Below are 13,450 nucleotides of genomic sequence, written 5' to 3'. Positions count from 1 at the left end.
TATTTTTAAATTAGTCATTATCCATTTACATTAAAGTTGCCGCTTACAATGTGTTAAGTGCTCTGTTTATTATGGGCAGAAACAGCTGTACTTACTCACTAGTTTACACCTCGGAGGGAAGGAACAGGAAGAAGATAGGAAGAAAAATTATCTGGTAACTACAAAGATAGGGTCTGGCACTATGTTAAAGAACTTGGTTTGTAAGCTAAATATGGTGAGGGCAGAGTTTGTTTTCAGGTGTAAAGTAGAAAAATGCTTCATGTAAATTTTGAGAAGAAACGAAAACTCCACTGAACCTTCCCATCCAAATTCAGCTGGTAAATATTAAAATGTTCACTTGTATGGTAGTGCAAATAATTATACCCTTGATCCTTATAGCGACAACACTGAAGTTATGGCGACTGTGCTGATAGTAACCTTTATTGAAGAAAGCCAAAAGTATTCAGAAAACCTAAATTCACTGAACGTAAATAGGAACTTTTGGCAAAAGTATTAATGGGTAGTAGATCTACAATTTTTATACGAGTCATCGCATATAGCGGGCAAATCGCACCAAACCACCCACTATAAGTGGTGGGGACTGTATAGTGCTTTTATATGAAGTTATATGAAGAATTTTATTGCAAGTTTTATTTTAAAAGCCTTAACTACTGTCAGAAAAAGTTTCAGTAACTACTTGATGGTGATCTGGAATTGTGACATTAAATCTTGGTAGGCTGAGTATTCTTTTAACTGAATATTGCTTATTCTAATTAATAGAACTGAAGGATTACAGTTTCTTGTCATTGTAACAGCAGCTTGATGCACGCTTTTTTCCCATGTAGATGTTGAAATATTTTGCAGCCTTTGAGGTGTTCTTTGAGGAAAACCTACCAAGGTTGTTTGCACATTTCAAGAAAAACAACCTTACCCCAGATATTTATTTAATTGACTGGTAAGCAGTGTTTTCTTCACTGTCTGAAACTTTTAACTAGTCACTTTGACTGCAATTCAAGACTGCATGAATACATTCCTTCCTTGAAAAAAAACTTATCTTGCCTTTGCTTTTTCCTTCAGACTGCTCTATCTTCTTTGGCTGGGATTCCTCATACTATCTAATTCTTGTTTTGCATTCTTTATTCATTAAAATTTTTTTCTCCTTTCTCATCTCAAAATAACATTAGCTGTTATTTTGAATTAGATGTTTAGCCAAAAAAAATGTATTCTTTGTTCATTCTGGTTTCTTGATTATTGCCAAAACAGAAATTGGTGCTCACAGCAGTTAGACTGCTCACAACAATGCTTCTCTATAATGTTCCAAACCTAGAATTTGAAGTCCAAATATATTTTGAAGCCATTTGTTCTGTGATTTTTATATGCTGTTTCTCATTCTGCGGCTTCTCTCTCAACCTTCTTGCCATTGTTTTGCAGAATGAGATTCCTCCATGACCGATTGTTATTGGACTGGTAGCGTGCTTCCGTAAATTACACACAGTGTTTCAAAATCAATAAAATTATGTAAACTTCCCATAAGATACAATGGTTGAACTGTAATCAGCTCTCTATACTATCCTCTCGATAAGCTTGCGGTCACTACTCCTAATCTTCCCTACTGGCTTGGCATCCATTTTCCTTGCATCTGTTTGCAAAATGATGTGGGACATTTCTTGCATTAAAGATGCTATATAAGTGCAACTTTCTGTTGGTCTCTCTTCTGATCTCGACAATAATCAAGCACTCCAAAAACTGGCAGACTGGGTGTTAACTGTACTAAAGTTTAAGCTGTTTTTAGAGGTGTTCTTTCATAATATGAGGTTTTTTTAAAAAAAAATAAACAGCTCCTTGAAATGTTGAATGTTTTAGTGTCAGGAATCATTCATTAATCCGGTTCTCGTACACACATATACAAAGTGCCAAAAAGCTTGTGGCTTTCATGTAATTTACAAAAGGATAATCTTAGAGACAATTATCACTAGTATGCTTACGTGTTGTGTTGGAAGATGAAGTATAGTTGAATCCTTCCCGAGAGGAAGTAAACCTCCATGGTGGAATACTCCCTCGTGGTGAGTGTGGAAACCTAAAGGGAAGGTAAATTTTCTTTAGTCAGCGAGGAGTGATTTGATCATCTATTTAGATAATTGGTTCATTACTTAATACCCTTTGAATTATTTTTTTCATCATGGGTTGAGAATGCTTGGTAAATACACTGGCTTTCCCCACTATAAGATCAAATGTAGTCTTCATGTGAAGTGACATTAAAGATTTGGGGATAATTAGACTACAGATCGCAGACATAATAGAGGCCCCATTTTAAAATTATTCATTCTGTCCTTATTTTTATATTTCCTTAATAAATTCCAATGTGCACATTTAATATGGAAACTGCCTATACAGTCTCCACCATTTACACTGTCTACGCTTAGCATGGGTAGCCGCCTATATCGGGCAAATGGTGCTAACCATTTTCTATTACCATAGGAGTCAATTACAAAGGTGCCTCTTATAACGTATTAAGCCTGCCGACTATTTCGGGCAGTTCAATAAGTACTTACTCTGTACTTAACAATTTAAAAGGCTGTGTTGATTTCAGCCAAAGTTGGGCCTTCAAGCCGTTTCAGTGAGCTGTTCACACCTCATTAAAGTGCGATTACCTTAGTGATGAGATTCCAGATGTAACTGCTAACAATTAGGAGATGCATTTTCTAAGTGAGATGTTCTGCTTTTTAAAAAAATATGTTGGTTGGTTACTTTTTTGGTTTTGTCGTCCACTGCGTATAGTGGGCAAACCGGGTTGACACCAATAAACCTGCTATAAACGGTGGGGACTGTATAACCTTGTTAGACTATAATTACACCCTCCCACCAGTGGTGCTGCAGCATCTCCACTGGTGGGAGGGTGTAATTACAATACGACAAGTTTACAATAGACAATTTCCATTATAAATATGGACATTGGAATTAATTATGGAAAAGGTTGGCAGGAAGTGCACACAGATATAAAATTTTTAGTACATTATACCTATTGATTCACATCTTTCATGGATTTTGTGCTGTTATTGAACATTTGCAATAGGTTTATTTTATCATGGATTTACAGATATTGGAGGGGGTGAAGTATTGACAAGGAGGACAAATGCCTTCTTTGCTTCTCTTTTTTACCTTCTTTGACTTGAGCCCTGGCAATATGCATAGCACATTTCAGCTGATTTTGAAAAAAGCAAAGTTAAATTTTTTCAGTGTATCATGGATCTGTTCCTACAAATTTTACAGATAGTTCCACTGGACAAATAAGGAACTGGAATTTGGCCGTGTTAGTCTAAGTCCTTGTGCAGGAATGGGGCTTCCTTCAAGCATCAAGTAGGCATTTGTATCCACAAGAAATGTTTTTAAACTAGCATGAATTTGGTACACAAATAGGAAAAGCCCTATCTTGATTGACTTGAACAGCACATTTTCATTGGTAAAACAATGCTCCTGTAACCGATTTTTTAAAAAAGACATGGTGGCCAGGTGCTCACTGTCTATTCAGTTTTTGAAGCAAATATTTAAATTATAAATGTTGCATGTAACACTTAAATTTTATTGAAGTCATAATGCTGTATTTAATTCCCTTCAGGATCTTTACTCTGTACAGTAAATCTTTCACTCTGGACCTTGCATGTCGTGTCTGGGATGTATTCTGCCGTGATGGAGAGGAGTTTCTTTTCAGAACTGCTCTGGGGATCTTAAAGCATTATGAGGATATTTTGACCCAAATGGATTTTATCTACATGGCACAGTTCCTGACAAAACTCCCTGAAGATATGTCATCTGAGGATCTGTTTGGAGCCATTGCAACGATTCAGATGCAGAGTAGAAATAAAAAATGGGCTCAGGTAAGAGTGAAGTAAAGCTTGCTATTATCGTAAGGGAGAAAAAATTGTAATTTATTAATGCCATGTGATTATTTTTCTGTTGAAAATATTTAAATTGAGTTACTACAAAAAAAATGGAACTGATTTACATCTTCAACAGTATGTGACATTTGGTATAAATTCTAGCTATATTGTTAATTGATTCAATCAGTTCTGTTTGATTTTTTTTCTTCTTAACTGTTATGTTGATGCTAGACGAGAAAATTCCATTACATGTTTACTTCATGACCCCAGGAATGCAGTTCTATTGATTGTTTACAGACTCTGCTGTCATGCTGTTTTTTTCCCTGCTAAAATATAACAAATACTAATGATGGTGGGAATAAAGAGACTTGAAAGACTTGCATTTATGCAGTTCCTTATCACGTACCTGAGATTTGTACACAAAGAATCACTTTGATTTGCAGTGGTCCGCATAGTGACAGAAATTACAGCACAGGAGGCCATTCAGCCCATCATGCCAGTGCTGGTAATAACTTCAACTGGAGCTGTCTGCTATAATCCTTTTCCCTTATCCTTTATATTCTTTTCCAAATACTTAACAAATTATCTTTTAAACAATAGTCTCTGCCTCAATGTTATGTTAGTGATGGGCAGCCATTGTGCACATAGTAAGATCCCACAAACAACAGTGAGATTAGTTACTACTTAATCTGTTTGTGGTGATGGTTAAAGGAAGAATGTTAGCCAGGCAGACAGGGTCTGCATCACGTGACTGTTCTGACAATACCGTGTAGTTCCTTGGTGCTGCCTAGTTTATGTGCTTGCAATGGGTTTGAATTTACACCCTTCTGACTCGAGCCAAGTACCATTATGTGGGTCGAGATTATGCTTTAGCTCAAGAATTTTCTGTCATTGGACTATGAGCAAGACAAAAACCCTGTGTTCAGTGCTGTAATGGAATCCCTTTGTCATAGATCATCCTATTGTCTGCTACAAAAATGGATATGCAAAAAGTTTCACCAGGGAGTCTGGGTAAATGAAATTCTAAACAAAAGAAACACTGGCATTGAACTGATGTGGAAGTACATATATATTCATTGGTCTTATGCTAACGTTTTCATTAAATGGGAAACTTCACTTAGTTGGGCAGGAAAAGACAGGTGGTGTTGGAAATAGAAAAATTAAATCCATGTGTACATTAGGAGAAAGATGAGAAATGGGGCACTGTTCATCAGAGTTTGGGGTTAAAGCATGTTGGTGCAGACCAGACGAAACCTCTGCCAGTGCATGATGCTGAGTGCCAGGAATGAGGACATGCTCTATCCCCAGTACTGATGTATCTCACCTTGAGTGTTATAGTATAAATTATCAAAAACATTTTGGCCATATTTTGAGTATTTGTGTGAAGTTTTTTTTCTGTGTGCTCGCATATTTTTCTGTTTTAGTTTTACAATAATGATTTAACACACTGTACGGTTTATGAAGCTTGGTACACTTTTTTTAATGGGGCATGTCTTCGTAGCTTGATTTGGAGACTCTTAAGCATTATGGGGGCTTCCATTTGCCAGACACTTGGCTCGTTATGTGGTGATAGCCCAAATGGTCAGATCGTCCGTCAATGTTCAATATTATGGCAATCATGGTACTGAGAAATCTGCTCCGGTAGAGTGCCTCTCTTTAACCTCTCTTCACTGTTGGAGACATGCCCTACCTAGGCTTGTTCCAATAGTGATTTCTCAGATTAACCTGTGTTTGCAAATCATGGAGACCTCTGTTCTGCTGTGCCAATCTTCCCCGTCATTAAATATATAATACACCACAATTGGTCTCCTCACTCCTGTGGCAAAGGTGCACATGAAACACCTATCTTTCCTGCAGAAAATATCTCCGTTCACACTGGAACGGTCGTGTTCAGATTTGTAGGGGAAATAAACTTTTGTTCTCATTTTTCCCCCATTCTTCCGCCCTTCCCCTTTTCATCTATGTACATAGACAGTAAGTGTGAGCAGACTATTTGACCCTGCTTGCACCTGGGATTTTCGTGGTCTGTAGACCCAGTTTGACTCCGAAACAATGCAGTTACCCACTGGATCACTCGGGAGCTTCCAAATTGAGTTTTCAATTTAATTTGTTTTCATATTGCAAAGTACTTATCTCTGATGTAACCCTATTTATCAAGACTTGACCCCAGTAGATAATCCAGAGTGCTAAGTTAAGATTTTGTTTTATTTTCCAATCTCAGGTACTGTCAGCACTGCAAAAAGATACAAGAGAGCTGGAAAAAGGAAGCCCTGCTCTGAAACGATGACCTGCATATTTGAACATCTGAAGCCATGTTGCAGTACATTACTGTACAGTACTGTCAGATTCAAAAATGCAAACAAGGCTTTGTAAATCGCAGTGGTGGGGTTCTTGCTGTGATTTACAACTATCCTCGAGTTATCTGATACTAACACTGGAGTTAGCCTTAAAAGAATATACTTATAATTGAAATCATGGATGCAGCCTTAAGAATCTTGAACATCCTCATCTCCTATGTATCACATGCAATGTTACTTTATTTGAACAATTTTAAATCCCATTAATATAACAGTACAATAGGAGAAGTATTTACTTTGCATCTTAACTGTTTTTGATCAACTATACACAAACCAGTTTAAGTGGATGGCACATAATATAATGTCAGCGAGGTCACAAATTTGATCAACACGTGATTTGTAATTTGCTCATGTCCACTTTGAGTTTTAAAAGAGCAGGTAATGGAATGGGTTCAGTAAATTTGGCAGTATAGTTTTCCTTTCAACTCAGCTGTTCTCATTTCATGCCACTTGTGTCAGGAGATCTAGGCAATGTCAAACAGAAACCATAAATTACTGTTTCCAACCATTTGACTGTACCTTTTTATAGCTGGAAGCATCTAACTTCAGTCCAGTTTCAAAAATGTTTGTACTTCCTCCTCCCCCTATTTACAGCAAATTACATTTTTTTTAATATATAACTATATATGTATTCCTAGTAATTTGACCTAAATCTGATCTTACCTTGAGTTAAATGAGACAACAGAACTGTGGCTGCATCCATTCAGCATAAATTGTTTAGAATCATACCACTTAATCTTTTCATAAGCTTTACATTGAAATAGAACTGCTGTCATTTTGTTGCTACTTGTGCAAACAAACACCAGAGTAATCTTAAACATAATGAATAATGTACAAAAGCATGATTTTCAGTAGCAAAGTAAGTGTTACTTTTTGTAGGCAACCTGACACATTGCAGTTTCTACATCAGCATCATCTTTATAAAACTTTCACATGGACTGGGACCATTGTTACAATCAATCTAACCATTGCAATTAGCAAAAAAAAACTAATAAAAGCTAGCATATGTATGTCAATGAGGTTAATGTTATCTTTACAGTACAGTAAGGAGCCATTGCTGTGGAGTGGCAAAAGACAGTGCTCCATGCTTGCGCACTCAAATGTATGTGTGGCGTGCTGCTTGCCAATCTCCAACTCGGCAGCTTTCTCTGATTGAGATATTGATAAGTGGCTTGCTGTACCACCAGGGATTTAAAAGGAAAATTTAAAAAGCAGACTTTCTTTTGAACAGCTGCTGGAATTGTTGGGGGTGATTTCACTTGTATCATTACTGACCTGTACAAGCAGCTTCATATTCCCCTTTTGGCATTGACTTACTGAAAATATCAATGTGGCATAAAACATGTGAATTTTGGAAAACTGGTTACATTCATAAATCATTCACTCATACGCCACCAATGGCTCATTTGATAAAGACACTGGTGTAACTAACCCATAATGACCAATAGTTCTCTGGTCTGATTCTTGGACTGTACTTAGTTAGCAGCTCATAGTCAGAAATAGCAGGACCACTGGGCTAAAGAGGATTTTAAAAAAAAATCAGCCAGGACCCCAGCTCCTGATTGCTATACAATGATCCCTATTGGAAAGTCCACATGTGTGATCATCAGGTGAGAAAAGGATTGGGTTCATCTGTGAGGCAGCGCAATATCAGAGAGTGCCTGTGACACCATATCCCTTTATTAGCTCACACCTTCAGGAGAGATGGGGAAATAAAACCTTTAAAAAAGGCAGTGACTCCAGTTTCGAGTTCTGGGCATATTCATAAATAAGTCACTCACTGTGTTGATGTTGGAACTGTTGAATTAAATTATCACTTTGTAGTTCAAATGATTTATCCGTTCTAAATATATTTAATCTAAAATAGTACAGAACGTGGTTAAATGTATTTCCAATTTGTATACACATTAATATTTGTGATCTTTCCCATCCCCCTTCTTTCCCATACATGGTTTTTCTCTGTTCTCCTGACGGCAATAATTCTTGCGTGGGTAGACTTACATAAGTGCTGGCAGCCCTCAGGTACCACATCCAAGTGGCCACACTTCATTTTGAGCCTAAACAGTAATGGTTGGGCAGGCTTTTCCATCAGTGGGACATCACTGCCAAGTCCAGGCCCCTCCATCCAATGTGTATGTTCCAACAGGGGTCATTCAATATCGAGCAGGAGCACTGGCCAATTTTCTGCTTCATCGACAGTTAGCCCGTGATTTCTGTATCTAACTGTAGCAGTCCACCACCAGTACGCAGAGATCAGCTGACTCAACACAAACCAGTGATCGAACCTGCAACTTTGGACGCTGTTTAGCATAAACAAACACTAAGGTACCTCTGACAATAATATACTTTGACATCAAAAAGAATCCAGCCCAGTTCTGAATTCAGTCCTATTTAGTTTAAACGTTGTTGTTTGATATTGAAATTTGTTACTACTGATACATGTTGGAAAGAATTACTGAATCGGTGGCAATGTGCAATATGTTTGTCAGGACAGTAGCTGATTAACACTATGTCCAGTAACATCCTGACCTGATAGAGCTAGCACCAAAAGTTTAAATTGGAAACATCAAATTGCAAAGCTGGATTATGTTCCATGCTATCAGGTTAACATGTTTACCGGGTTATCGGGTCAACTTCTGCTAAAATGCTTCCAAAATATTGCATTCCCAAATAACCTCAAACACTGATACCCATGTTCCAACTTTATCATGCATTATCAGCAATGTATAATCAAGGGTATGTGTATTTAAACTTGCCATCCCATTATTTACACTTCTGAAGAAAGGATAACTCAGGTTATGAACACAATAGTGGGATGACCTCTGAGACTGTCATTTTGGTTTGTGTACATGTGACCTGAAATTTCCTTTGAGGAGTGGACTGCACGCAATGCTGAAATAGATGGCCTCACTATCAACAGTAGTGTAAGCTGTTCCACGCTTGTGTGATCATTGTGCAAACTCCTCAGTGAGTTGATGTGTAGGAGGACTTTAATTAGCAGAGACTAGGCCTTTACAGAATCAATGTCCCATCTGAGAGGAATGCTCAACGCTGTTATATTTGGAAACTCTGTTTGAAACCAAATACAAGAAGAGATTATGTATTTTCCAGATTTACAATTTGAATTAAATGAAACAAAAAACATGTAACATTACCACAAAGGCCAGGAATATATTTTATTGTGGATAATGTACAAAATTAACAGTTAAGTCAAGTTAACAATTGTGTATCTGGGTTATGCAAAATTTTGTGGCCAAAGGTGAAACTTAATAGTACCATGTACAGGGTCACTATCGCAATGGAGGATATAAACTTAATGTAAGCCACTCCTTTCCCACTGACTGCTGTAGAAGATGTTGTGAATAATATAATATTGGAGGCCTATTAGCAGAGAGCGACCTATTTGCACTTGTGTATTATATCCGTATGACCAGTACTTGTTAGGCTACTTTTTTATTTCCAGTTGTTTGTCATCATTCAATGCTTTTTGTAGAAGTGGGTCATCATACAGATGAATATTTTTTGTGGTAGTGTGAAGAGTTAAATGCTGCAATAATTGAATATTTGCACAGTTTCTTTTGAGAATTTATCATGAAATATCCCCTATCTGGGGTGTAGTTAATCTGAGAACTTTTTCTTTAATTTGATTAGTTTGAGGTACTTAGTGACAAACAATGCAATTATGTATATATGTCTCAACTGAATTAGATTATTTCAAGTTGTACAGAATGAAATGTTTAAAGACTATGTTTATATCTGTTTTGGAGGACCATGCACAGTACCATTTCATTTTGACTGCAGTGTGATTTACTTGCATTGGATTTTTTGAGACAAGTGTTGGCGTTTTCACTCCCGATTGTCTGGATTTTGTGAAGTTTATGCTGTTTTGGCACGGGAAGTGATTTTCACACATTTTAAATGTGCTTCATTAAATGTACAATCACTGGAATGTAATTGACACAGTTTCAACTTTATGAAGTAACATTTTAAAAAAAAGTATGCCTGCAGTTTTAATAATGGTATGCACTCTATTAATCTTCAAAGTCCATTTTTGTCTTGGCCAGTAAATGCTTTAAACTGAGCAAAACTGGGAAGTGTTTATTCAACCGATTGTAAAAGAAGCTGTACTAAATACAGAATATAACATTTTCCTTCAAATGTAAATAAGATGTTTTGCTAAACGAAAGATCTCTGAATAAAGGCAGACCTATAGTGAAATGTTTGGTCCTTGTGGGTTTTTAATAGGGTCCTACAGCTCCACAACCGTCACCCCTTGTTACTAAAATCTGATGGAGTTCTGGAAACCGATTTAAACCAGAGCAGTTGATATGCTAAAAAAGGGTCATCAATACAGTAGGCCATGTGTCAAGCCAGATTATACCTTTCCAACTTTCAAAAAGGTGGCATCAGATGTTAAGATGTGGAGATGCCGGTGATGGACTGGGGTTGACAGATGTAAGGAATCTTACAACACCAGGTTATAGTCCAACTGTTTTATTTGAAAATCACAAGCTTTCGGAGGCTTTCTCCTTCGTCAGGTGAGTGTGGGATTCCATGGAAGGTTACCGCATTTATAGTCAGAGAACAATACCTGGTGATTACAGATAATCTTTCCAACTGCCCGTTGTCAAGGCAATCAAAGTGTTCAGACAGAGAGATGTTACCTACAGGACCACCAAATATACAAACGGCCAGAACAAAAGACAGACAGAGAGAGAGAGAGAGAGAGAGAGAGAGAAACATCCGAAAGGAAAAGAAAGACAGAGAATGACCCGTTGTATTAAAAACAGATAACTTTTTTTCGCTGGTGGGGTTACGTGTAGCGTGACATGAACCCAAGATCCCGGTTGAGGCCGTCCTCATGGGTGCAGAACTTGGCTATCAATTTCTGCTTGACGATTTTGCGTTGTCGTGTGTCTCGAAGGCCGCCTTGGAGAACGCTTACCCGAAGATCGGTGGCTGAATGTCCTTGGCTGCTGAAGTGTTCCCCGACTGGGAGGGAACCCTCCTGTCTGGCAATTGTTGCGCGGTTTCCAACATGTTACGGTAGTGGCTTCAGAGAGATTTTGGCAACTTGGACTTCAGAGCACACCATATCACTAGTGAAACACATACACAGCACTTTTTTTTAAACTTACAAATCCTGAACTTATATTGAATTTTTGTTGCACAGCTTCAAAATTTCCATTTAAAACATTGCTGCGTGAAAATACTACGTTTTAAGGAAACTTCTTGCTTAAATTTTGAAGAGATTGTTAAATGCATGTAAAAATCTCAAGCTTGCAGCCTATTAAATACTCGTCTGATTGGTGGTAAGATTGCTCGTTATATTCTACATTGGCACGGAGTTTTCTAGGTCTGACAACAAATTAAACATTACATAGAACAATCAACCGGCCCACTAATTTGTGTCTTTTCTACCTCCCTGCAATGCACAGCAATCTGTGTAGCAGTACAGCTACAATTTTTCTTTCTACCAGTATTTCTTTACGTTGTTGGGCCTACTGTCATCCTCTGCGGTCTCGATGAAAGGTGATGGCTGGAATAACTGATCTTTTTAGATGGAACTTGCAATATAGCTTTCAATTGATGGTGCTGGTCTGTTCTCAAGATGTTACTTCAGGGCAACCTCAAATTAAATATGACTAAGTTTCTACTTATACCTTTGCTACAATAATAAAAACTGAGGTAATAGCCATTTGGTGCCCACAAATGGGGCCCACAAATGGGCCTGAAATTAATTAACCATGAGGGGCATCTTGTTACATCAGCCTTAGGTGGATGATAAATTCCTTTTTTGCCAGACTCAGCAACTTCATCACTTTTTCCATGGGATTGCCCAAAGTCCAGAATATCATTGATGATAGTGGTGCAGCCCTATGCTTCTCATAATAGGTGTGCATTCATGAACCACAATGACGTTTACTCCATCAATAAGTAGCTTCTCTGTGACCATCTGCACAGGAGCATGTGATGCATGCCTGGTTCCAAGGCATTGATCTTGATGCCATTATTATACTGCAATCTACCATGCCCCCGTTTTATAGTAGATAAAGGCTACCTGCTGCAGCCCTGGCCTGTGATACCTCTGACTGCAGCGTATACCTGCTGAGCACTGGTATATTGGGGTGCATGCATCTGTCAGAGTCATCATAGGCATGATGAAGCAGTGCTTCGGATGTCTGAACAGGGCCGTACAGCTTCGGCAAAATCTTTTGCATCATTGTTGTCTACTGCATGCTTCACAAATTTGCCATCCAGCAAGACCAAGTTGTGGAGCATGTAGGTAACAGTGGTGCACCTGGAGAACTAATGCAATCAGGGCAACAACCCAGATGAGCAGGAGGAGGCTGAAGATGCAGTTGCTGAAGTACCTTTGCTAGATGCTGGACCCATTCACCAGTTTTTCTAAGTATTCCATTAACCTATTGCATGAACAGTTTTTGCTACGTCATCACTATGACCTCAACAAATATGCCTTCACTGCCAAAGCTACTATTTCTACAACCCGCTGATACATTATGCAACACCATAATGAGATGAGTACCAGAATCAACTGAGTGTGGAGATGGAGGGGAATTCCAGCATGATTTGCGGGGAAAGAGTGAGATGAGAGCCAACACACTTTTTATGGCAATGTCACCTTGTTTGAAATCGTTAATCGTTTTTTTTAGGTTGGCATGGATTCTGCCATTGCTGCCGATACCTGATCTTGCTGCTCCATTGTGGAACTTCACCCTGTGCTGTAAGTGGGAATTCCTAGTGTCACAGTTATATTAGGAATTCCTCCTGCAGAGCAGAGTTCAATGCAGGAATGAAGGAGCGACATCAGGTAGGTGCAGCATTTGGAAGAAGTTTGTACAATTTGAAATTTGCTGCCTACCACGGAGGACCATTTGCACGGGACAGAATTTAGGGTCAACTAGGCTAGTCAAAAATCTTGTTTTAGGGCAGCATTGCTGATCTTTATTTTTCTCGGCAGCAACTATTCCCAACCTCCCAGAGCACCAGCTGCATCTTTATGATAAACAGAACATGAGCACCTGACTGTCAGCAAAACAAGGAGGCTATGCAGGTGAGTCAGGGGTGTAATAACAGCCGTAACTAATTTACCTGTCACGATACCCCTAAATCAGAAACAATGCAGTCAGCTGAAAGTTTTGGCCCTTTTATCGGGGTAATTGTAATACTCAAAACAAAGGATTTTACACTTCTGCTTCCACCCCCCACCATGTA

At 38.3% G+C, this 13,450-nt stretch overlaps 1 protein-coding gene across 2 annotated transcripts in view; it reads left to right on the top strand.

Moving 5' to 3' along the window:
• LOC137328200 (TBC1 domain family member 14-like) overlaps positions 1 to 10,432 on the top strand; it is a 93,275-nt gene extending 82,843 nt beyond the window's left edge. For both annotated transcript variants that reach the window (XM_067994319.1, XM_067994320.1), the window contains 3 exons: positions 825 to 934; positions 3,596 to 3,854; positions 6,079 to 10,432. In XM_067994319.1, coding sequence (XP_067850420.1) covers positions 825 to 934; positions 3,596 to 3,854; positions 6,079 to 6,144 — 435 coding nt within the window. In that variant the 3' untranslated portion in view covers positions 6,145 to 10,432. The remainder of the gene's footprint in view (positions 1 to 824; positions 935 to 3,595; positions 3,855 to 6,078) is intronic.
• Positions 10,433 to 13,450: the final 3,018 nt, after the last annotated feature.

The sequence above is a fragment of the Heptranchias perlo genome, chromosome 1, assembly GCF_035084215.1.
Source record: "Heptranchias perlo isolate sHepPer1 chromosome 1, sHepPer1.hap1, whole genome shotgun sequence".
In the NCBI taxonomy this organism is placed as follows: domain Eukaryota; kingdom Metazoa; phylum Chordata; class Chondrichthyes; order Hexanchiformes; family Hexanchidae; genus Heptranchias; species Heptranchias perlo.
The sequence above is the reverse complement of the archived record's forward strand: the minus strand, read 5'-3'. Positions and strand labels throughout refer to the sequence as shown.